The sequence below is a fragment of the Ochlerotatus camptorhynchus genome, unplaced genomic scaffold, assembly GCF_037179485.1.
Source record: "Ochlerotatus camptorhynchus isolate MF236.1 unplaced genomic scaffold, CSIRO-AGI_Acam_v1.1 ptg000274l, whole genome shotgun sequence".
NCBI lineage: Eukaryota > Metazoa > Arthropoda > Insecta > Diptera > Culicidae > Ochlerotatus > Ochlerotatus camptorhynchus.
In genome coordinates, this window is record NW_027040763.1 from 576015 (window position 1) to 601457 (window position 25443).

At 42.5% G+C, this 25443-nt stretch overlaps 3 protein-coding genes across 4 annotated transcripts in view; 2 read left to right on the forward strand and 1 right to left on the reverse strand.

Moving 5' to 3' along the window:
• Window positions 1-1907: 1907 nt before the first annotated feature.
• On the forward strand, window positions 1908-2297 carry LOC135705801 (histone H3-like). The gene has a single exon (XM_065227651.1). The coding sequence runs from the start codon at window positions 1908-1910 to the stop codon at window positions 2295-2297; it is 390 nt and encodes a 129-aa protein (XP_065083723.1).
• Window positions 2298-5587: 3290 nt separating this feature from the next.
• MED30 (Mediator complex subunit 30) lies at window positions 5588-6780 on the forward strand. 2 transcript variants are annotated; one of them, XM_065227575.1, is made up of 2 exons: window positions 5588-5791; window positions 5860-6780. In XM_065227575.1, the coding sequence occupies exons 1-2, from the start codon at window positions 5671-5673 to the stop codon at window positions 6684-6686; spliced, it is 948 nt and encodes a 315-aa protein (XP_065083647.1). In that variant the 5' UTR covers window positions 5588-5670; the 3' UTR covers window positions 6687-6780. The 2 variants fall into 2 exon arrangements, with proteins under 2 accessions (XP_065083647.1, XP_065083648.1); XM_065227576.1 differs by having other exon boundaries at window positions 5590-5791; window positions 5863-6780.
• A 130-nt stretch (window positions 6781-6910) lies between these two features.
• Window positions 6911-25443, reverse strand: part of snsl (snustorr snarlik) — a 61314-nt gene continuing 42781 nt past the window's right edge. Inside the window, exons 2-5 of the mRNA XM_065227589.1 lie at window positions 16734-16814; window positions 14907-15005; window positions 7735-7796; window positions 6911-7671 (exon numbers count right to left, since the gene is read on the reverse strand). Coding sequence (XP_065083661.1) covers window positions 7186-7671; window positions 7735-7796; window positions 14907-15005; window positions 16734-16814 — 728 coding nt within the window. The 3' untranslated portion in view covers window positions 6911-7185. The remainder of the gene's footprint in view (window positions 7672-7734; window positions 7797-14906; window positions 15006-16733; window positions 16815-25443) is intronic.

Genomic DNA, 25443 nt, shown 5'->3' on the forward strand with positions numbered 1-25443 from the left:
AGAAAGAAAACTATATAAGAACGTTTTTAGTTATGATTTGAGAACATTAATGGTTATGGTTATGGTAGTCAGTAAGGTCCATTAATGGTTTTGTATAATCGCTCAACTTTACGTGGAATATATCGTGAATTGGTAATCAGAAAATTACAGGCAACCAATTCGCGATATATTCCACATAAAGTTGATCGATGTTACAAAACCATTCGTGGACCTTACTGACTACCATAACCATTGCCATTAAAGTTCTCAAACCATAAGTTAAAAGGTTCTAATATAGTTCTCTTTCCGAAAATGTTTGGAGAAAACAAGAATTTGGAACGGTAATGGTTCTTAACAACCCATTATTTGTAAGGTCCAGTTCCAAAAAACCATAATACATAAGGTTGAAACTTTATCATTAAACGTTCATGTAAAGTTCCATAATCATTTCAGTTAAAGTTTAGCAGGGATTATAAACAATTTTTAACCATTTTGGGTAAGGTCAATTTATGGTTCGCGTTTATGCGGGGTACACCACTTTGCTCGATTGGAACAGCTTTTTTCAGTTTTGTGGTGACAGTCGTCCATACTTTTACTGTAGGGCTTTAGGCAAGTCCACTGTTAACGGACCACACACAGAAATTCAAAACAACCCAAAATTAAGTTCTTTTCACTCATCTCCCATGTTCCGTACGATAAGCCAAATTTGGGTAAACCGGCTCAAAGTAGTTTGCATTTAAGGACGGCAAAAAAATTACCCATCGCTAAGTTATTTTCAATTTTTTCTACCCAAAATTAAGTTCAATTAACTCAAATTTGGGTATATCGCATATTACTCAATTTTGGCTTCTCGTACGGAACTAGACGGTTGAGTCGAATCTTTCGTTCTATTTTTGACAACAATAGTGAGAGGAAATGAAACGGGCAGAGGTCAAATAACTCAAATTTGAGTTTAAAAAAGTTGGAAGGGTTGTATACTAGATACGACCGCAGGGTTGGCGTTGGATAACGTCTGTTATGTGTTGTACTTAATTGTGTATATTATATTTTAGGAATATTCCTTAATAACTCTTTTGCGATATCTTTCCCCAAAGCGCGTTCGGACAACTCAGGCGTTTTCATTAATTTCTTCTCTCGATTCCGGAAGTGCACGACGTATCTGGAACTACCACACCAAAATGTATGCAGAATATTGTCGGTACTGAATTAGTAGCGGTAACCAGCAGGACCTACGTTGATTTAAGCTTAACACCCGCAGATTGATGAACGCTCCATCACATCACTTCAACCTTTCACATTCTGGCAAGAAAGTCAATTCTAAAACAACTTTTAAATTTATAAGGTGGCCCTGAAAAGGGCCGGTTTTTTGTTCTGAGTCGATGATACTAAATTAACCCCCGAATCCGTACAGAGTACGTCCCTGCCGCTTCAGAGCGTAAACGACATCCATGGCGGTAACAGTCTTACTTCGGTGTAAGTAACGGCGTCACGAATAACGTTTTCCAGAAATACCTTCAGCACTCCTCTGGTTTCTTCGTAGATGAGACCGGATATTCTCTTCACTCCACCACGACGAGCCAAACGACGGATTGCAGGTTTAGTGATGCCCTGGATGTTGTCACGCAACACTTTTCGATTACGCTAGGCTCCTCCTTTGCCAAGGCCTTTTCCTCCCTTGCCGCGTCCAGTCATTTTCTAATATGGTAAAAGTATCGTCGATGGAGGTTGAAACGAAAGTGATCCAAAACTCCAAATTTTGGCTCTTTTATACCTACTCGAGGGTTAAATTCTTTTTGTTAGTTGTTGTGTTCTTGTTCTTTCATCGTTTCTGATTGGTTGAACACAGCAAACGCATGGAATGAGAATGGAATTGTTTTTTTCTTATTCCACAGTGTGCTCTCATTGAATATACATCACAACCAACGAAAATGGCTCGCACTAAGCAGACCGCTCGCAAGTCTACTGGAGCGAAGGCTCCTCGCAAGCAGTTGGCAACGAAGGCCGCTCGCAAGAGAGCTCCAGCCACCGGAGGTGTAAAGAAGCCCCATCGCTACCGGCCAGGCACCGTCGCCTTGCGTGAGATCCGTCGCTATCAGAAATCCACCGAACTGCTGATCCGAAAGTTGCCTTTCCAACGTCTGGTCCGTGAAATTGCCCAGGACTTCAAGACCGATCTGCGCTTCCAGAGCTCAGCTGTTATGGATCTGCAGGAAGCTAGCGAGGCCTATCTGGTCGGTCTGTTCGAGGATACCAATCTGTGTGCCATCCACGCCAAGCGTGTCACTATCATGCCGAAGGAAGTGTCGGAAAGGCATTAGAAAATTAATCGTTAAACTCTTTCTTGATAATGTTGTGGCCCTGAAAAGGGCCATTTTTCCAACGCGCTCGGCGTAGTTGCCCTTGTGGAGCAGACGGTGAATACGACCGACTGAGAACTGCAGCAGCTGGGTATTCCATGACGGCGGCCCAGTATACCGGAGCACTGGCACCAACGCACTCGGCATAGTTGCCCTTTCGCCCCCAGGCTCTGCTGCCGCTGCTCTGCTGCCGTTGCTCTGCTTCCGCTGCTCTGGTACTGCTGCTCTGCTGCTCTGCTACTGGGTCGACGATCGGATAGACAATGATGGAACGGGCGACCTTGTTGGACGCTTATATAGTAGAACAGAAAATATCAGAGGTGTCAGATACTCGCATCTGATGTCTCGGTTGGAGAAAAAAATCAATCGATTTTCACCATCTTTAGACAATGGTTTACTTTTAACCATTTTTCAATAGTTTACAGAATGAAATCAATAGTTTTAAAACATTCAGCAAATTGCTAGAAATATTTCCAATCGATTGATGCCATTATCTCGTAAATCTATCGAGAGACGGTTGAGTTATTATCGTTCAAAATCTTTTAATTTTTCGTAACGCATCCAAAATGACTGTTTTCAATTTTGTACCCCCGTATGTTGCCGAAAGACGTTATCCAACGTCAAAACCCAAGCGGTGGGTAGTTTTGTTTTTCTGTGGCACTACCAAGTTATGTCAAGTATCACGGTTAAAAAAAAGTCCCCAAAATTAAGTTCTTTTCACTCAGTTCGGCACTATAGTGCAGGAACCCAAAAGTAGGTAAAGCGAGTCAAGGTAATTTTCATTTACTTGTGTGCAGTTCGTATGGAATTTTCCACTGGCTTTTTAACCAAACGTAAGTTAGTTGTACCCAACAGTAGGTAAATATGATTATACTCAACGTTGGGTTCCCACACTTTACTACCCCTGTTGGGTGGTTTTGCTCCTCCGTTTTTGACAACATTAGAACTGGGGGGGGATGTGCTGTCAAATCAGCCTACTGATCATCTTGTATGAAACTGGTTCCAAACGTAAACAAACGCTGTAGGTTTCTTATGGCTTGTTTACGTTTGGAACCAGTTATGCGAGGTAGGCGACGATTGTTCGTATTTGACAGCCACCTCCCCCCCTTGCATTAGAAGGAGAAAATGAGACAAACTAGTCAAAAGTAGGTAAAAGTGAACTGGCCGTTGGGTCTTTTTTCTTACCGTACTATAGAGTCCATATCTATAGATAAGCGGAGGCACAAAAAGTTGTTTTGGCAGCCATGAAAAATAAGTGATCTGACTGGCATCCGTAAAAAAAGCTCATGCCATCATATAGGGGAAATGCGGGTAATGTAAAGCCCTACAGTAAAAGTATGGACGACTGTCACCACAAAACTGAAAAAAGCTGTTCCAATCGAGCAAAGCGGTGCATTTTGACGGTTCGATTGGAACAACTTTTGACAGACGTCCATACTTTTACTGTAGGGCTTTAGGGTAATGTCGGCCCACATGTCCCTAATTTGGGCCCATCGCTAAAAATCTGCTATTTATCAATTTTATCTAATCTCTAAATCTCTAAAAAATCTTCATGTCCGATTTACGTGAATTATCACGTATACTTGATCTGTATTCAGAAAATCTCAAATGTTTGACCTGCATTGCATGTCATGTTCACTAAAAATGTTGGTGAAATCGACCGCATATTCATGTTTCGTGTATTTGTGTTTGGGAGTTCGATATTTCCGCAAAACGGAATGTACGTGATTTTCAGGTACGCAAACAAAATCAATATGGCGTCACAGAGCGTGGTGGAAGAACACTTCAAAGATTCAAAATTTTCCAGCAGTTTGCTGCAAATATTGGACGGTAATTTGATTCTTTTACATTAATTGATTTATGATTATATGTCGCATTTTTCTAGTTTTATAATTTCAGACGGTGGCATCAGCATTTTGAGTCTGCAAACCTCGCTGCAAACAGTTCTAGATAGAGCTGGAATTAGGGCGTAACAGCTTTTGTAAACAATGACTTCTATCGATGATTTCTAGGAACTCAAGGCATGCCCACGCAGACGAATATAACCATCGGATAGGGGAAGTCTTTCCCTACCCGATGAGAATGTTAGTTTACGTGGGCGAGCCTTGAATTTCTAGAAATAATCGATAGAAGCCATTGTTTACAAAAGCTGTTAGGCCCTAATTCTAGCTCTATCTAGAGTTATTAAAATTTTGTCAGAAATAAAAAAAAACTCATACATGTTTCTACCTCATAATAAGGGGCTGTTCATAAACTACGTAGACAGTTTAGGGGGGTGACAATTATCCAAGGCCCATACAAATTTTAAAAATTTTGTATGGTCAATTGTCTACGAAGGGGGACGGGGAGGTCAAGAAACCCAAAAAAAATGTCTACGTAGCTTATGAACAGCCCCTAATCAATTAGTCAATAATTTACAATTTTATGAGTAGATATAAGCATTAATTTCAACACGTGGATTTTATATCTGCCCGATAAAATTGCATAATATTGACTGCTTTTATATATACGTTCCATTATTATCATTCAAAATTCACGTACAACTTACGTGAAAAGCATTTTAAACAAAACGGAATGTCACGTAAAAGCTACCAGTTGTCCAGTAGTTTTCACCCCGATTTCACGTAAGCAGTATGTGAAAATCAGGTCTTATTTACCTGACTAATCACGTATATAATCGGAGCTGGATTTTGATCGGCTACGTGAATTCCGGTAAAAGTTACGTGAAAAATAGGGTGGACGAAAACCACCTATGTTTTCACGTAAATCGGACGTGAAGATTTTTCAGAGTGATAGATGAACGCGTTATTGGGACGTTACTAATGGATATTTTTGGTTGCTATTGAAAATTTAGTTGATTGCTGAATTTATGTATGGGCCCAAATTAGGAACACTCAGGCCGACATTACCCGCATTTCCCCTACACGGTGTTTCGCGAAAACCCATTAATGGGTATAAAAATACCCATTTCCGCTTAAAGTGCCCCTCCTCATTTAATGGGTAAACTATGGTTAACTCATAAATGGGTAAATGGGTGGTCTGTCAATAAATGTGTCATCCGATGAGTAAACAGTGTTTATTAATTTTATGAATATGACATATTGTGCGGGTTTTCTCGAAACTGGTTGATCTTTAAGCATTAATGCAACTTTTTTCTTAGCGTGTACATATTCTAATTTTTGACACATCAACGTCATCATCATCGGATAGTGCACCACCACCATCATCAGTGGCAATTAAAATCCCGGCATACATTTGCGGTGTTTACTTTTGTTGCTCCAGAAAAATTTGTGAAATTATTATCGTGATTTAGCTTTATAAACCGTCAAAAAGCATGTCCAGTCAGTACCCCAGTGGTTACCAAAGCCCAAGCGGACACCGTGGCAACTTCAACAACCCGATGATGCAGCAACAGCTGAATCAAATGGGTGTCTCCAATCAAATGGGAATGATGGGTTTGTTGTTTACCTACCTGGAGTTTTCGGCAAATGCCTAATGTTGAATCTTATTTCTTTCCTCTCAGCAGGTTTCAATCAGAGCAATGTAATGCAGAACCCGCAGCAGATTCAGTCCGGTGGAGCTCAGGGTGTTTCGGACATGGGTATGGGTCAAAACATTCAACAACAACAACAGCAACAGCAGATGGCCGGCCAGCAGCAGCCTAATCCGAATCAAGGGACCGGTCAAGGGCAGCAACAACAGCCAGGTCAAGGGCAAGCCCAGCAGCAGCAGCAAAGCGCGCAGCAATCTCCCCAGCTGGGAATGGTATCCGGTGGACAAGCAACTGGTGGTCCGTCGACTTCCGCTGCTGGTAATGTGGGTGGTGCTCCTCCCGGGCAACCCAATGCTGGTCCCGTGGTGAATCCTCAAGCTTCGTCAAACGTGCAGCAGAAAGAGTTCAATCTGTTGACGCTGTGTCGGATTGGTCAGGAAACTGTGCAGGATATTGTCAGTCGTTTTCAAGAAGTTTTTGGATTACTCCGGGTGATACAACCGCCCAATGGAACGAATCAGGGTTTGTCTTCGAGCAACGATAAAAAGGCAAAGGTTCAGGAGCAATTTCGGACAATCCGGTTACTGTTTAAGCGGTTGCGACTGCTGTACGATAAGTGCAACGACAATTGTCAGCAAGGAATGGAGTATACCCACGTGGAGAGCTTGATACCATTGAAAGGCGAACAGGAACGGTCGGAACCGGTTCACACGGAGGAGTACAAGAAAGCAATGCAGGAAAACCGGGAGCTGATCGATATTGTGATGCTGAAGAACAAGCAGCTGCGGGAAATCATCGACAAGATTCGGTTGACGATCTGGGAAATCAACACGATGCTGAGCATGAGAAGATGCTGAATCTGCGGGTACGGATAAGGAAGGTAGGTGGATAATGTTTAATTTTAAAGTTCTTTTTAATGATCGCTCAAAATAATATAGACTTGGGCAAATATGTGTGCGTGGAATGCTTCGAAAGAACACCCATTTTTTACCGTTTCAAAACGTAACACATTCTCCGGGAGGCTTTTCTTTCTTGTCCACATCGCAGTTGAATGTATTCCCAAGCCCAACTGTGTTTCCGATTTGGTTTCCAATTGCACCTTATTGCTTTATTCGTTTCACCTTACTTGAAATAAATAGTTAACTTCCTCGTGTGTTTACGATTGCAGCATAAATAGTCGATATCACATCCTAAACACCAGTATTTACAGAAGTACTCATCCCTAGTCTGCCGCTTGTATCCCGAAGTAAAAGCTAGAGAAGAACCCATTCACCCCGACATCCGCATCCTTTCCGCTCCTCGCTCATTCCGGTTAAAATAAAATAACACTCTTCAAGTCTCATCCACTCGCTCTCTTCAATCCAACGAGACATCCGCCAAATCAGCGGATATCTTGTCCTTGTCCCGACTGCCATTCCCGCTGGGATTTTTCCGTCTTCGCAGATTCTTCCTTGGTTCTGGACCGTTCTCGACGTTGATTATTCCCAAAGGCATCGGTCTGAACGGAACTTCAGCAGCTACCGGTGGTTTGGCATCCACTTCGTTTTCGCTCGGCATGGGTTTGAACGGGACTGCTTGCAGTTGCTTTAAATTGGAATCCAGTTCCGCTGCCGGAATGGTTCCGATCGTTTCACCCGGTTTGTTCACATCGTACAACTGCTGCAGCTGATTGTAGGCCGATTCGTTGATCGTTGGCGAGACTGGCATGCCGGAGGCCGCTCCTCCTCCGACCGCATCCCGGTGTTTGTCCTTGTTGAAGTGCTGCTTCTTGCGGGTTTCCTTGGACCATATTTCCAGCCAGGACTTGCCGGGACTTCCGCCATTCAAGGCGACTTGCTTTTTCTAAAAATAAAAAAGGGTCTCAGTTAGTGGGGTTGTTGGAAGGTACAATAAAAGGCGTACAACCCTAATGTATTGCTGGTAATCGTCTGTATCTACATCACGTTTGCTGCTACTGGAAGATGAACCTGAAAGAAACCAGATTTGATATTAGGTTGTCAGTTGGAAAAAAAAATCAGGACACTTTATAGGAAGCCCCAAAAAGTTAAGAGAAGTTTAAACATTTGATGAGAATTATTGTGAGCAGCAATCAGGCTAGTTTCTCAAACTACAAAAGAATTTCATTACCTTCATGAAAATTTTGGGAACTTTCAAGTAGTTCTGAAGACCTCAGAATCACTTTCTTTTCGATCGTCGTACTCCGTGACGATATATTTAAGGAACATTTATTTAAATAGTTACGCCAGTTTGTCTGTGTCAGACCAGTCCATTCCATATTCAACGAAAATTTCTAATGAAAATTCACTTGAAGTTCTCCTCAGCGTTCGGTTTTTTTTATTCTCTCGAAATTCTCATGGAATTATTCTAGAAATTGACTTGGAACGCTTCTCTGAATTCTCTGAAAAATATCACCAACATATACTTAGAATACTTCTCGCAATTCCATTGAAATATTCCTGAAAAATTTCGTTGAAACTATCCTCCAAATACAATTTTCTTTGAATTTTCCTTGGAATTTCCTTGAAATTCTCCTCAGTGGGCAACTCTTTGGAAAAATTTTCAGAATTGTGGGAGGCAAATTTAAGCATCTGCTCGAAAGTCCGTCCGCTCTTCTGATCAGTTCGTGACATTGTTCTTTATTGTTTAACTATTTTCACTATTTGTACTATGCACCAAAAAATGGCTGGATACATTCTCAGTCGAATGACATACTGCATGACATATTTCTCATTAATGGTTTTGAGAAATATGCGTTTGAAAACTTCCCCATTTGCGTTACATGGCTCATTTTCGATTTCGTTATGTAACCCCCCGGATGGCTACATCAAAATGCCAGTACATGTTGAAAATCTCATCATGTGTGGGATCTTAAAAAAAGTTTAGCAAACTCAGAATCTTTGCATTATTTTTCTTACCCTAAGAAGATGTTTTAGAAAATCCAAAAGAAAACCTGTCATGGATTCCTCGAAAAGTAATAAAGAAAATCAGGCATCGAAAAAACTTCAAGATCTGAGACTACTACACTTCTATGAATGAAGTCTCTTGAGCTTTTTTTTATATTTTGCGGAAATTTCTGGAGTCTAATTATCTTATCAGGAAATTTCTTCAAAAAACAGAAAAAATGACTCAGGGTTCTGAAAGAACTTTAAAATTTGAAGACATGGTAAATATACTGAAGTCGAAGATAAAATTGCTGTATTTACTTAAAAATTCCGGCTGGTCCACTGGTCAGTGTAATCGTTAAATCCGGGAAAAATCTTAGAATCCGAAATCAACGGGAAATGCCCGTGAATTTCGTGAATTTTCATCCTCCCTCCTGAAAAAAAATTCTTGACTTGAAACCTTTAGAGTAGACTAGATTTCATAATACAGTCAGTTTGAAGAATGTTTAAGAAAATTTTGATGAACTTTTCAAAGGACTTTTGAGGAGATATTAGAATAAATTCTAGGGATAACACCAAAAGGCCTCCCTTAGCTCAGTCGGTAAAGGTGCAGCTTCAAAGCAAGAGCATGCTGCAAATGACTGGGTTCGATTCCCGATCCGGTCTAGGAATTTTCTGGGTCGGAAAATTTCTCGATTTCCCTGGGTATATTTATGATTGTACTTGCCACACAATTAGACTAATGCATAAATGGTACAGGCATCGAAAGCTCTCAATTGATAACTGTGGAAGTGCATCTCGAACACTAAGTTGAGAACACGCAATAAGCTAATATGCGATAAGCAATAAGCTTGAAATGTGATGAGAAAGAAGAAGAAGAAAAAGAAAAAAACCAAAGTATTTCATAGCAGTATTCCAAGGGAGTTTTAGAAATAAGCTTAAATGAGTTTTGAATAGTCCGAGTTAAATGTAGGAAGAGTTCAAATGTTATTGTGAGAAGAGCTCCAGGTGAATTTTAGGGAGAGTTTAGAGTTGAAGTTTTTGGTTGTTCTGAGGAAAAAATTTCGTGACGATTGTGAAAGGATTTCTGGTCCAATTCTAATGAGTAGTCCAGAAAAAAGTTCTGAGAAGAATTTCTAGAGAGTTGTTATGATAATTCCAAGGATATTCCGAGGGTATTGAATTCTGATGATCATTCCAAAATAACTCTACGGCGTAATCGATCTAATGTAATTCCTGAAGATCGTATATTAATAACAGCAGTAATGAAATTTAAATTCAAGGTAATTATTAAAATAATTTCGAATGAATTCTCAAGAGAAACTTGAGGGTAAAATTTCAAAGAAATACTGAGTTGATTTTTAATGGAATTTCAAGAATATTTCGAGAGCAGTATAGATAATTCTGAGCAGAATTTCAACTCTTATCTTAGGTGATTTGTATAGAAATTCCATCGAGAATTCAGGCGATAGGGTAGAAAACTACTTCGGCCTAATCGCCCATTTTCGGCCTATTGAGCAGAAAACTTCAAATAAATCCATGATTTCAGAGTTAACAAGTCAATTATGCGTTTGGTATGATACTTTAGTTAATAAGCTACGAAATGAAGTCAATGAGAACGCGTGATATGAATGTTTGCACCCATTATTCCCAAAAACAAAAGAAGTGCTCCGACCGAATCAATTTTTATCTTCATGCGATAGGCCGAAGTGAATTCATTGGCGTTTCAATGCGTTAGGCCGAGTTAAGAATCCGTAGGCCGAGTTTGGCGTCAAGAAGCAGTGTTAGACTTTTGACAATATCTCAACGATTGGGTTCTCTTTATCAAATCTTACGGTACGTACAGAAAGGTAAATAAATTTGGAAGCCATCAAATAATAACATTCCGTTTGGTGCTAAACTGCGCTAGATTAAGAAAAACAAAGTGCGGGTTGTGCTTAATAGGCCGGAAATGGGGTAGTTAACCCTATATATGTAAATAGAATTATGAAAGAAAGCTTTAGTAAACTCTTGAAAGAATCATTTATACAGTACTGGACAAAATAATTCATACGCTCAACCCAAAAAGTACATTACATCATATTTTTGCTATTTTGCACGCAATTTCAGCAGTATATTCAGAAAAGTTCAAGTATTTCTCATGACGCATTCAATTAGCTAAATGAAAATTGTTATAATATTCTGCTATTTTTGTTACAAATTTAAATAAATATATGCTCACTTTTGTGCTTGGACAAAATAAATCATACACTCATAAGATTTTGTTTTTTAGCCATCGAATACAAAACAACAAAATCTGAACATTTGGCATCACGGCGTAATATTTGACAGTTCTTGTTCCAGGAAGCGTGCGCATCGCACCATTGTGTTTTGTTTGCGTCATTTGAAAAGTGAAAAATGTCGGGAAAGCAGATTTCGCTCGATGTTAGAAATTTGGTGATTTGCGATTGTGAAAAAGGAATTTCTTTTCGGAAAATTGCCGAAAAGTACTCGATCTCAGTTGGAGCTGTTCAGCACATATGGAAAAAGTACGAAACACGAGGAATTGTGAGGAATTTATACGGACAAGGACGCCATCGTGCGAAAAGGAATCGTGATGACATCAGAATTGTTCGAATGGCTAAGCAGAATCCGAAGTATTCGTCGAGGCATATTGTGGAATCGATGGATCTCAATGTAGGTCGACGTACTGTTCGCCGGCGACTTAATGAGAGCGGTTTGAAAAGCTGTTTGGCATCGAAGCGTCCTTTTATCAACAAGCGGAACCAACGGAAGCGACCAGAATTTGCTAAAAAGTACGCCGAAATGACTGTGGACTTCTGGAAACGAGTTCTGTGGACGAATGAGAGCAAATTTGAGTTATTTGGACAGAAAAGGCGATCAAGGGTTTGGCGAGGTTCCGGTGACGCTCTTAAGGAACCATACATTCAAAAGACGGTTGAACACGGAGGCGGAAATATCATGGTATGGGGAGCATTTGCGTGGTCTGGTGTTGGAAGCTTGGCTCATATAAAGCGAATAATGACTGCAGGCAGATGTGTACATTGACTTGTTAAGTGAAAATCTGAAAGTTTCGCTACTGAAAACTGGCCTGGAATTCAATTACATTTTCCAACAAGATAATGACCCAAAGCACACATCGAAAAAAAACCAACGGCATTTTTCAAATCAAATCGGATCAAAACGCTGGAATGGCCTCCCCAATCTCCCGTTCTCAACCCAATTGAGAATTTGTGGTCTTACTTGGACAACAAAGTGGATAAGGCATCGGTTTCCAACAAAAACGTTTATTTTGAAGCACTTGAAGCAGCGTGGGAAAATATCGATTCAGGATGTCTACAAAACCTCATCGAAAGTATGCCAAGAAGCAGGAAGCAGTGTTGAAAGCAAAGGGTGGTCATACCAAATACTGAGAGTGTTAAAATGTAAGTTGAAAGTTGAATTAAACAAGAATTTTCAATAAGAAACCAGGCGTATGATTTATTTTGTCCAACTCGAAATTCTCCTTTTACAACTTATGAATGATGATTTAGAAACACGCAGAGAAATGATTTTTAAATTCAAATGGATATATTTTTGGCTCAGAGCTCAATATATTATTAGTATTGATTCAAATATATGATTCGGTTGATTCAAAGAAAAATATTTTTGAATCAACAAACCGTTTGTAGAGTCAATAATCTGTTTGTTGATTTTGAAAACCATTTTGTTGATTCAAAAATATGTTTTGTTGAAATAGTGATACAATATGTTTGAATCAATAACAAAATACATTAAGCCCTGAAACAAAAATCCATTTTTCTGCGTGAAGTCATACAATATATTGAATATTCTATACCTGCACAGTTTTAGCGAAAAACATACAGAAGTATTGCAGAACAAACCATTATTGTATGTTTGAATCTACCTGATATATCGAGCTCCAAAGAAAAATTATATGGGTCTATGATTTATTTTGTCCAGTACTGTAAATAATAGTAAATCTTAGGATGAATTCCAGGATGTTTGTAATGAATAATTCTGCATAGAATTGCTAAACTGTTATTAAGAAAATGCCAACAGAATTCTGAAGCGATTCTCACATTTATTTTAGAGGAATTCTGAAGAAATTCTGTGAAGAGAAATGATTTTAAAAAATTGATGAGAACATTAAGTAATATCCTGTGAAGGTAGTTCAAGGTAGTTAAAAATATACTGAACCGCCTTTCGGAAACTTCAGGAACCTTGTTCCGTTTATGTTGCTGAGCTAGCAGCAATCAACTTCGCATTGGGGATGATTTCCGACATGCCCATAGACCACATCTTCTCGGATAGTCTCAGTTCGATTGAAGCTATTCGGTCGATGAAACAAGGTAGGCACTCATCTTATTTCCTTTCAAAGGTAGGGGAGCAGATGAGTTTACTGGTCGAAAGATCATATATGTACCTTTGTATGGGTTTCCTCACATTGCTCAATCCCAGGCAATGAGAAGGCAGACTCTCTCTCGCAAAGGTGGGCGCACAACAAGGCGAGATTTATGATAGAAGAATTTCACATGATGAATTTTTCCCATTAGTACATCAGAGCTCTCTTTTAAGTTGGCAAAACGATTGGACAAGTAATTCTCTTGGGCGGTGGTTACATTCCATTATTCCAAATGTTTGGAAGTAAGTTGGGGGTTCATTCGCGTGATGTCAAGACTTATGTCCAACCACTACTCGCTAGACGAGCATCTCTACAGAATAAACCTCGTTGACAGCAATATATGTACACGCAAACCAAAAATCTATTACAATTAATGTTAGTTCCGTTTCCTATCATCCTCTGTTCATGAACATCGCAACGAATGTTAGAAATTGACCATGCAGGCGATGTAATGGTTTTTTGTCTTTTTTTTATTTCGTGTTCCATCTACGGTTTCGACTATATCAGTAAGCTTGTAGAACGATGTACATTGTAGAACATTGTAGAACGACGCACACACTTGTCTCGAATCTCTCCAGCAGAAAAAGCATACGAAGTCGAGCATTTCTATTTCGTGTTGCATCTACGCTTTCGACTATAGGTACCAGTAAGCTTGTAGAACGAAGCACATTGTAGAACATTGTAGAACGACGCACACACTTAACTCGAATCTCTCCAGCAGAAAAAGCATACGAAGTCGAGCATGTGAGAAAATGAGCGCTTCATGTTTGCTTTTAGGCTGCCCATATTCAGAAGCATGGAGAGAGCAGTGAAGAAAGCACAGGTCTGATAGTCGCAACGTCCGTGGTTCGAGTCCAGTCGGCAACCTTTTTTCTATTTTTTTCGACATAATTAATTTCACTCACTAATACAACTCCACATTTTTCGGTCTCCAATTTTCTTACATCGGACCGCAGCTAGGTATATCGCATCCTCGGTTCATGCGGTCTCCACTTACATCCTCTGATGATGAATCCCACATAATTGTAAGCGAATCTTACATCCACCGGTTGGGTGTAGGTGTAGAACCGGTTATGATGACATCGATCGCGCCTTTTGGTATTGCCCGGGTAATGACGCCTCCAGAGCACGACGGTTGGATACCCTTGTGGTCCGAGGTAGACAATCCTTCCGTGAAGTAAGAGATGTATTGGGAACCCGTGATCTTCTCTACATGCAGGCGATCTACGAATTCATTTGTTTGTCTGATGTTAGAGTTTGATGTGACCATCCCCTCCTTTCCAAACAATTTCCAGCCATTGTGTCCCAGTCTTATTATCCTTCTGTTTCTGTGCTACTTGCCCCTGCAAAGCCAGGATTTGGTCAACCGTCCGAGAGTTCTGAAGGAGGCTTCAGAAACCAGGTTCCTACCTAGTTCCTTCCAATCGAAATTGTTACCCATTAACCTCGAGCCCGCCACGAGTAATTGGTACCCAATTCTAACCTAGAACTACTGCTGTTTAAAATGTCAATTCAAGCATTACTGATTTTTGGCTCCGCAAACTGTCACACACGACTGAGCCCAAGTAAATAAACGAACTAGTTAAAAAAGGTAGTCGCTGTCGCTGATTTACAGCATGTTACAAAGGTATCCTTGTAACATGTTATAACTCTCCATAGTCTGAGGGAGGCATTTCGAAAACACGATGACCAACATCCACACATCGAACCCCGCTAAATCAGCAACTTCTGTCCCCAATCCACACCACACTAACTGCATAGTCCCGCCCCGTCCGTCCCAGATACCTTACCTATTGGTCTAGTTCTTTGCTGTGGGCCTATTTCGAGTTGCACCTGGAAGTCGGCGTGTTCGCCCAGTCGGAAGCCAAAACCGAGCCGAGAGTCCGTTCCTGGAAACGAAAGATACACGAAAAGAAAGATCAAAAACTGGTGATTATAGGCCTATGTATTGGAAAAAAATCAAACATAAACACAGAGACAGACTGCGTAAAATATTATGAATCGTTAGATCGCACGGCGGCTGTGAATGAATCTCCTCCAATCGTGTAGGGTAAACGCACCAATAGTGGAGGTACGTTAGTGCAATGTGTTCCTATAACTAGGGGCTTATGGAGCCTCCATAAGCCACTATAGGAACGCATCGCACTAACGTACCTCCACTATTGGTGCGTGTACCCTAGTTAAGCGGAAAGCCTCTGCCATTTCATTCATCGCAAAAAGCAACGCTCCTCGCATGATGGGGGTCACTTTCGATTTCGTTCGACTCATGACTGCCTATAAATGCTTAGTCAGCCGTCTTTGATATTATAACAGCTATTCATCGGTGACCGGTTTTAGCCAAAGCGAGGAAGCGATTGATGAGATAATTGATGGCTCGTTACTGTGGGCACGGAGTAAGTGACATCATACTTTTGCGTGACCGGCTGGTTGTCCACAGATAGCACTGGAGAAATGCGGAAATTATGCCCACCAGCTACCATGCACCAAGTGGTCAAACCCAACCCGTGGTTTGATCGGAGTATGATGGGATTGCGTGTAATTTCTAATGCACCACCAAACTCGGAACTATTCGCGCATGAACTCGCTGCTGTAGATGCATATTTTGCATTCGAACGGTTTAATTTGCTATGATTTATGGTAATGGAAAATTCGCTATCGTTCATTACTATACTTGCAATTAATATATGTATGTTATAAGTAAAATGGACACCACACAGCTGACATCTTCCTCAAACAATCAGGTAGATTCAAACGACAATTCCAGGAATATAAATTAAAAAAAAAAAATAATTTTCTGATTAACCTTTACAAGTCCTTCCTGCATTCTGAGACTTGGTAATGCCAAATTTGCCATAATTTCATCATGCAAATAAACTCATCTGTATAGCCGAAACCTTCACATTCTTATGGGCAACTCGAAATTAATCATATGCTGCCATTAGCTTCAAGTTGTCGTCACGCAATTCGTCAAACTGCAATGCCTCTAGTCTCTCGTCATGAGTGCTTAGTGGCGAACATGTGCGGCGGCACCTTGTCCTCGAAATCCCGTTCGCTTACTGGTGATGATCAAACCGAATGCAAACATTTAGATTTTTGCCCTCTCCAATTTGATGCGCTCAAATCAAAACCAATAATGTTTGTCTCCACATGACAAAACGTCGAAAACAAAAATGCACATCTAGGGTGGAGAACGGCTTCGGCCCCCGAGACCCTATTTGCTCATTATTTGCAGTATGATGTTCCACATCATAGAGCACCTTTTGGATAGATTTCTGATTAATTTTCTTTAGAAAAAACCACGTGCTTGAAATAGGGTTTCGGGGGGAGGGCTGAAATAGTTCTCTACCCTACCTAACCGCTTTACTGGTCGACATTTGAAGAGTCATTCCGCGGTCCGCTTTTCTTTTCGGGTTGCGCAGATGTAAATATTGGCCGCAATTAGATTATGAGCAAATGCGGCAGTGTGGAGCGATCGGCTGCGGCGGCAAACAATTATGAGCAATAAATTGTTTTACGTAATACCAACTGTGGCTGTGTACGGCGACTGCAACTGGGATTTACTTACAATGGTGCGTTCGATTTTTTCCTCACTTCGTCCTGAGTCACGAGTTTCTTACCTTTCTTTATTTGCGGGATGTTGGAGTAGACTAGAGAGAGAATGGAAGGCAGCTCCTCAGGTATGATGAATGCATTCGCATCTGAAAAAAATAATCAACAATTAGTAGGATAAAACAATTGGTGGCTTAAGGTGAATCGCTGTGACATACTTATTCACGGAACCACTTCGAAACTTTAAGTGCACAAATATGAGCTTCTACGACACGTGCAACATTCAAATTCAGAATACATGAAGTAACAATTTCAGTTGAAATTGGGCACCGATTTCCGAGATTTGTGTAATTGAAAATTCGAAGTGGAAGTGCATGTATAGCCTACGTGGTGGAGGAATCACCTTAAACTTAACTGGGAAACGTAAGATTCTATTACAGATATGTATAAAATATATGAAGAATTTGAAAATGTAATATCACATGAACAGATTCTGGAAGACTTTTTAAACAATTTAGTATAATTTATAATACCTAGCTAGTTTTCGAACCAAGTAAGTTTCTTTCAATGTACTGGGACTAGAAAATCACCTCATGAAGGTTTTACATGAAAATATTCATTCTTGGTACGCTACATTGCCCATAAAAGCATAGCAGTCACTGTTGCGTTTGCAACCGCTCGACGAGCCCCTTGAAGAAATGTGTGATATTGTTGTGTGTTTGTTTGTCGTTCTTCGGGGTTTTCTCGTACACGCCCGTGCTGTCAATGATCACAGTCACAATAGATCAGTGAAGGCAAGCGACGGCACGGGCGCATTGGAAGAGCAAATCGCTCTTTGGCTATTCCAATGCGAGAAAACACCGAAGTTGTAAGTACTGTAATGTATTGTATTTTGATGCGTATTTTAATTATATAAATATTACAGCTTTGTAGCATGTGGCAAATATAGCAATTGTGCGTTTTATTTGCTCTGCTGAAAGATCGGTGCCCATCGCCATTGTTTTCAACAGTCACATCTATGCTTGATTTCCTATTATAATGCGATTGTTATGTGTTTATGGGTAGTACAGTCCGTTAAATGAAGCTCCGTTAGATTTCTTGCATGAAACATGTATGTGTCTTGTATGGATGTAAGAAATCCACACTTACATTTGATTTGGTTTGCAAGATTTTACATATTTCAAAAATGCAGAAATCAAACATATGTATGACGAATTTCACGCCAACATGGGGTTGGCAGCATCCCCTTAGATTTTAATGAAACTTTGTGGATGTAAGGATAACTTCTAGTTAAGAAACTTCGCATACTTATTTTATTAAAAAACAATCAAGATCACCATTTGAAAAGGGCCGAACTTGTTTTCGAATAATATTTACAACAATTATAACTCAAAATGGATAAGCCCTATAAAAATAGTGTCAAACGATGATTTGTAGGAAATTGTATGAGCTTTTATAAGAAAATATAAAAAAGTAGAAGGGTCTGTGCCTAGGGGCACAAACGGAAGCTTGACGTAGGACCGCTAGTGGACGGAATAAATGTGAAGAGCATTAAGTTCTTTTAATTGATCAAATCAGGCATAACATTTGATAACGGCACAAAAGCATTTGTAAACAAACATTCTAAGGCCCTTTACACGCGAACTAAAGTACGCCCACGCAAACCAATACCACTTACGGAAAGGTGATAGTTGCCCCTATGCGATGATGTTGTTGGTTTGCGTGAGCGTACTTTGGTTCGCGTGTAAAGGGCCTAAGAAGGTTTGTTTACAAATGCTTTTGTGCCGTTATCAAATGTTATGCCTGAAATATCTATTATCTCAACTCTTTCCGGTTTTGAATTGTAGGCGATCCAAATTTGTAGTAATCTTTTTCAAAAAGAAAGTTGATTACGAGAATCAATCAAAATCACTTGCACCCCTGCTTCCAAGTTTGTGTGGTCGTTGGGGGCTTGTGGTTCTGAATATGGACAAACAAGCATAGATAAATTCTATTCCAACTCTTTACTGATGTAAGCTTGATGGCCCTGAAAAGGGCCGTTTTATTGAAGAGGACATCCATGGCCACTTACGCTTGGCGTGTTTAGTGTAGGTGACAGCATCACGGACCTCATTTTCCACGAACACCTTCAGCACACCTCGTAGATCAGACCGGAGATACGTCAGACACTGCGACGGCGAGCCAGACGACGGATGGTAGTTATCTCGAAGAATTTGCTATGACGATTGGCACCTCCTTTGCCACGACCTACTGCTGCTATTGCTCACCACGCCGTCCGAAGCGAAAATGAGCTGATACCAGTTAGTTAGTTAGTTTAAATGATCTTTATTTTAGTTTAACTTGGACGATTACCATATAAATTTTTTACTAAGTGATTTAATTGCTTTCTTCATCTTTAGGTATGGGCAAAATTTAAAATTTGTTTTACAGGATTAGTCCTAGACTTAGTACACGGTCGACCACCTTGGTGGGATTGGTTTGTTTTGTTTTTAGAATTTGAAGAGAAACTACTTAATACTACTATTTACAGCTTAAAACCTACTCTACTATATACACTTAACCTACTATGTACAAATTGCTTATTAAAGCATGTTCAGAAAGATTGCATTTTTGAATAAATTTAGTTGTCATATCATCAATTTTGGAATCTACTTTGGGAATTTCTGCCTCTTGATGGAGGTCTGCTATTCTTGTGTCGAATGGACGATCTAGGATCATCCTCAACACTCTATTCTGTGCAACCTGGATTTTGTTCCTGTGGGTCTGAGCGCACGATTCCCACACCGGGGCGGCATAGAAGATCGCGGGGGCTATGATCTGTTTGTAAACAGCCAGTTTGTTTTGCCTTGAGAGGCGGGATCTGCGGCAAATGAGCGGATACAAACACCTAACCAAGGCGGAGCACTTAACTAGGGTTTTCTCTATGTGCGAGCGGAACAGGAGCTTCTCATCGAACAACATCCCGAGATAAGTAACATCAGTGGACCACTCGACCCTTGTACCATCCATTATTACGGTACAGGAGGGAGACGGTTTAAGTTTTAATGATTGTCTGTGAAGGAACATGATCGCTTGGGTTTTCGAGGCGTTGATTTTGATTTTCCACGTGGTGGCATAATCAGTAAAGGTGTCAAGGCATCGTTGGAGCTTGTTCGTAATTTCACGAGGCATCCTACCCTTGACGGCTATCGCGGTGTCATCTGCAAACAGAAAGAACACGCAACCGTCTCCTAGAGGAGGGATGTCCGACGTGTAGATGCTGTAAAGCAGTGGTCCCAGCAGACTCCCTTGCGGAACACCTGCTGGGATCGGAAATTGTCCCGAAAGGGAACTATTCAACGACACCCTGAACGACCTTTGCTGGAGATAGTTACGGGTGATTTTCACAAGGTATGGTGGAAAGTTGGAGTTACAAAGCTTGTATATAAGTCCGTCGTGCCAGACATTGTCAAACGCCTTTTCGACGTCTAACAAGGCCATGGCTGTGGACTTGGATACAGCTTTGTTACTTCGGATGTTATTCATCACCCGCACTAGCTGATGATTGGTGGAATGCCCCTTACGGAACCCGAACTGTTCCGGAAGAAGAATGTCATGTTCCTCCACAAACTTGTTTAGTCGGCTGAGGATCAATTTTTCGAACAGCTTGCTCAGCGCTGAGAGCAGGCTAATCGGTCTGTAGCTTGACGGTAGTGAAGGGTCTTTCCCAGGTTTGCGGATCGGGATGATTTTTGCCACCTTCCAGATGCTTGGAAAGTAGTGCAGCTCCAAGCATCTGTTGAAGGTGGCAGCTAGCAGCGAGTGCACCCTCGGGCTGAGATTTTTCAACGCTAGGTTGAATATTCCGTCAAACCCGGGAGCCTTCATGTTCTTACTGTATTTCAGCGCTGAGCAAATTTGTTCCTCTGTAATCCGTTCTTCTGGAGGGACGGCACAAGGGGAGGCATCTAACGTCAGGACGCACTGCGCAACCTGGTTCTCGAGTGGACTTGGGATTTTAGAGCCAAGCAAATGCGACTGGGCAATGTGCTCCCCAATCGCATTGGCCTTCTCTTCGTTGGTGATAAGCCGTTCGTCATTGACTCTAAGTGGTGGAATGGGCTTGGGGTGAGACTTCAGCACCTTGGCAACCTTCCAGAATGGTCTGGAACGGTCGTCCAGGTTCTGAACGAGCCGCCCGAAACTTTCGTTCCGGATTGAGACCATTCTGGAAGCGATCTGCCGATTCAGATCGACCATTTCGTATTTACGCTGCAGATCCCCAGTCCGCTGAAACTGGCGTCTACGAACATTTCTGAGCCGAATCAAGAGTTTGGTGTGGGAATCAATTGCTTGAAACTTACCCCTCACAGGAACTCGTCGAACGCACTCTTCGTCAGCCACGGATATGGCTTGATGGAGACCCTCCAGGGCCCGGTCGATGTCCTCCACTGTGTCGAGCGGTGGGTTGTCGTCGATGTGGCGGTCGACCACGCGTCGAAACTGGACCCAGTTGACTCGATGGTAGTCCTTCCGCTGGCACGGTGCAGGGGCCACGTTGTAGCCCAGCTCGGTCAGCACCGGTTGGTGGTCCGAACTCAGGTCGTTGACGGCAACCGGCTTGGCTAATCTGGTGTTTGCCAAGAACAGGTCCAGCGTCGATGGGTTGCCCGTCGGTGATGTGAAGGTTGGTTCGTCCGGAAACCAGACGGAATAGAGACCATGCTGGGAATGGTCGAATAGCAGGCGGCCGTTCTGGTTCTGCTGGTAGTTCCGCCAGGCCTCGTGCCGGGCGTTCAGGTCCCCTCCGATTACGAAGCGGGCATTGGTGCGGGTTATGATGGCAAGGTCGTTCTTGAACTGCTGTGCTGTACCATTGCTAACGGTACATTGCCGGGGACAGTAGGCGGCGATGAACCGGATGTTTCCGGTCGATGTTTCCACCTCTACGCCGACGGCCTCGATGATGGAAGTGCGGTAGTGGGGTAGGGTGCAGTACTTGATGCCTTTCTTGATGATGACCGCGACACCGCCCCCCTGGAGGTGGTGCGATCAAGCCGGACAATGCTGTGGTCGGGCAGCCAGAAGCTGTCACCGGTCTTGAGGTGGGTCTCGGTGAGGAGGCCCACGTCGATGTCGTGCTTGCGGAGGAAGTCTGCAAGCTCAATGTTTTTCGCCCCTACGGAGCGAGCGTTCCAGTTGGCGATCTTTATGGGTTCACGGTCCATAATTAGCGACGAAGGAGATGATAGCTTGGAGCTGTTGTGTTCTTGTTGCGCAGGTGCGCTTGATGATGATGGCCTGGGCCAACAGTGTGACGATCTCATCCGTTGACAGCGGAGAATCGTCTGTAGCTTCACCGGTTGTACCGGCCAATCCCGGAGCAGGGGGATCCGTCGATGGGCCGAAGGCTTGACTAGGTACTGCAGCGGCAGCCGACTGGGCAGCAGCCAACTGTTGGTTGAGCGGGAGCGGCGCCAACACTGGAATTGGCCGTGGTTGGACCGGTGATAACGGAGGAAAGTTCTGCGCGTTGTTTTCCGGGACCTTCTTGCGACCGGGCTGGTTGTTGGACGAGGCCTTCTTCCGGATCTCGGCGTATTCGGCCCGCTTCGGACAGGCCTTACTCGTGGCCTTGTGGGCAGCACCGCAGTTGGCACATGTGGGAGCGGCTTCCTCGATGCTGTCGCAGTCGTCGATCTTGTGGTTTTTGCCGCATTTGATGCAGCGGCTGGCCATGCGGCAGTTCCTGGTGCCGTGCCCGAACAATAGGCAGTTCGAGCACTGAGTGACGCCACGGTGGGTTGGCTTATACCGCTCCCACTTCACTACGATGTGGAACAGTGTGCGTGTCGTATGGAGATCCTTCACGGTTGTGGAGTTCTTCTGCAGATGGACCAAGTAGAGCTGGTCACGATACTTGATGGCCTTGCTGCGGGTCATCTTGTGGATTTCGACCGGCTTGAGGCCGTTCGCCTTAATCTCGTCCATTAAGGTGGTGGTGTCCATGTCGTGGAGCCCGCGCAGCACCACTTTCAGCGGCTTGGTGGCCTCGACGTCGTGGGAGAAGTACTCCAGCTTCATCCTGTCCAAGAGGGCCTGGACGGCGTTGTAGTGATTTTCGGCCGAGACCATCAGTTTGTAGCCTTCCGTGCACCGTTGAATGGTGCAGCGAAGGCCCTGCTTAATGTAGAAATCCAGCTGCTCCCATAGCCCGGGAGGGAAGCCCTTCACATAGAAGGGTGGCAACTTAACTTTTTTAGGCACCGTCTCAGGGTCCGACTGCGGCTGGGCTCCGTTCTGCAGGGCGGAGAACGGATTGTTGCTCAGCAGCTTTTTTGCTGCCGATGCGGTGGCGCTGATGTCTTCAGGTCTGGGTCGTTTAGTTCCGGGAGGCCCCGGCTGCGGGTCCGCAACGCCTGTCGGGACGGGCAATGGGGTTTTCTTCTGCTTCTTCTGAGCTGGCTCGGTGGTCGCGCCGTCTCCTGGGAGAGTCTGTTTTCCCGGTAAGCCGGCACTCGCGTTACCGCGCGATTTCTTACCCATGGCTGGGTCAGCGAGAGCGTCACTATACAACGCGGAGCTAATTCGACTTGCGAACGAACGAACGAAACTAGAGAGAATTCAAATCGACTGAACTGCTCAACAGTCTGGCAGCGAATCGAGCTGATACCAGACAGCAGCGCTGCTTTATATCTTTTTAGGTTAAAGCAGAATGATGTGCAACCAAGTGGTATAAAAGCTACAAAGACTCCTCCCATTATGAGTAGTTTGCTATCAAGTAGCGACACTGGCTATTTTCTTTTTACGTACACGGCGAATGAGAACGCCCCAAATTTGAGTTTAGTTCACTCATAATCGCCAAAACTGTAGGAACTCAGCGATGAGTAAATTTGTCTCATGATTTCCTGTGGAAAACCTAAAAAATCTGCCAGAAAATGAGGAAATTGACGAAAATTTTATTCAGTCTCGGAGTAGTACCAATAGACTGAGTGAATCCAATCTTTACTTTTCTCAAATTCGGGAATTTTTCCCTGGTAAATCCTGGAAAAACCTGGGAAAACATGAGGAATATTTACTCATCGCTGAGTTCCTGCACTTATTTCTGAGATAACTAAACTCAAATTTGGGTCGTTCTCATTCGCCGTGATAGATATCGGCGCCGGTGGTTAGCGTGATTACCTCTCACCCCAGCAGGCCTGGGTCCAATCTCAGTCGGCGCCATCGGCATGTTCTAAGGCATAACATCTCTGGGAGCTGCCTCCCTGGCGTCGGTAGCATTGGAGCTCAGTACGGAAAACAAATCTCGGGTCACTTTTCAATAGGTCCTATCTACATTGATCGATTCTCTTCATCGACACTCTCTTTCGTAAATAACTCGGCTTCACAAATCTGGATCAACAATAGAAAAGAGCCCATCAGCATTTGTAAACAAACCGTTCCAAAGCCCTTTACTCACAAAGCGAAGGCCACCCACACAAACCAACACCATCATCGGATAGGGGAAACTTCTACCTACAAGATGTTGGTGTTGGTTTGTGTGAGGCTTTGGAACGGTTTGTTTACAAATGCTGATGGGCCCTATTCTATTGTTGATCCAGAAATGTTTCCTGTCGTCTTCGTCGAATTAGATGCTAGATTGTTGCTTCTTCCATCGAAAATATCCGGCCGTGGCGATTCAAAGTTGATCATGGTTGATCAAAACAATTTGTATCCCTGCTTCCAGTTTGATCACATGAGCATTTTGTGTGGTCGGTGGTTCTGAATATGGAAAAACAGGCAGATGAATTCTATTGCTACTCTTTACTGTAATAAGCTTGGTGGCCCTGAAAAGAGCCGTTTTGTTTCCAATGTTGGTGATGATTTAACCTCTGTAACCAAACAGAGTGCGTCTCTGTCACTTCAAAAACGTAGATGACATCCATGGCCGCTTACGCTTGGCGTGTTTAGTGTAGGTGACAGCATCACAGATCTCATTTTTTAGGAACACCTTCAGCACACCTCGTAAATCAAACCGGAGATACGTCAGACACCGCCACGGCGAGCCAGACGACGGATGGTGGTTATCTCGAAGAATTTGCGTTTGGTTCTGAACATGGCGATGAGTGTGTAAAATATTACGCAATTCCATCCTCCCTATTCGCACGCGCCCGAGGATCGGAGGCGAATGCCACTTCGACTTGTTTTGTCTACTTACTACTCTCTGATGACTGTGCTGGAGAAGCAGCATATGTATGTAGGTGGTGGATTTGTTAGTTAATTCGACGCTTTTGGACAATGCTGAACATTTACCATTTTTTCAATAGTTTCTTGTTGAAAATCAACATTCGGAAGCATTGTTATCAATGCGTAGCCATATTTCTGATCGATTGGTGATAAAATTATTGAAATTGGACCAGGGGTAGCTGAGTTATTAACGTTCAAAATCTTTCTTAATTTGTTACATGTTCCATTTTCGGTTTTCACAAAGTGTACCCCCATATAGAAATCAAAGACGTAGTCCTACGTCAAAAATTACATGTGGGAATTAGAAATTACAAAACATTGAGAGACGTCTTACTCGACAACCACTAAATCGAATTGAACTCAACTATCTCCAAACGAAAGGTAACATGATCTTTTCGAAAGCTTTTAAATATTTTTGTAATGGGTCAACTGGTTTCGGATTTATGACCAGAACATGTTACGGTGAATACGGGTCTCAATAATCCGCCAGAACAAATAGCATATATCACAAACAAGATGGTTTTCTTAACGCATGAGAAACTGGTTTCATTGTCATGACATCTTCTTGTTTTC

Coding starts and splice junctions, on each gene's coding strand:
- LOC135705801 (XM_065227651.1), top strand. CDS start 1,908: ATGGCTCGCACTAAGCAGACCGCTCGCAAGTCTACTGGAGCGAAGGCT.
- MED30 (XM_065227575.1), top strand. CDS start 5,671: ATGTCCAGTCAGTACCCCAGTGGTTACCAAAGCCCAAGCGGACACCGT. Junction 5,792..5,859: donor CAATCAAATGGGAATGATGG/GTTTGTTGTTTA, acceptor CTTTCCTCTCAG/CAGGTTTCAATCAGAGCAAT.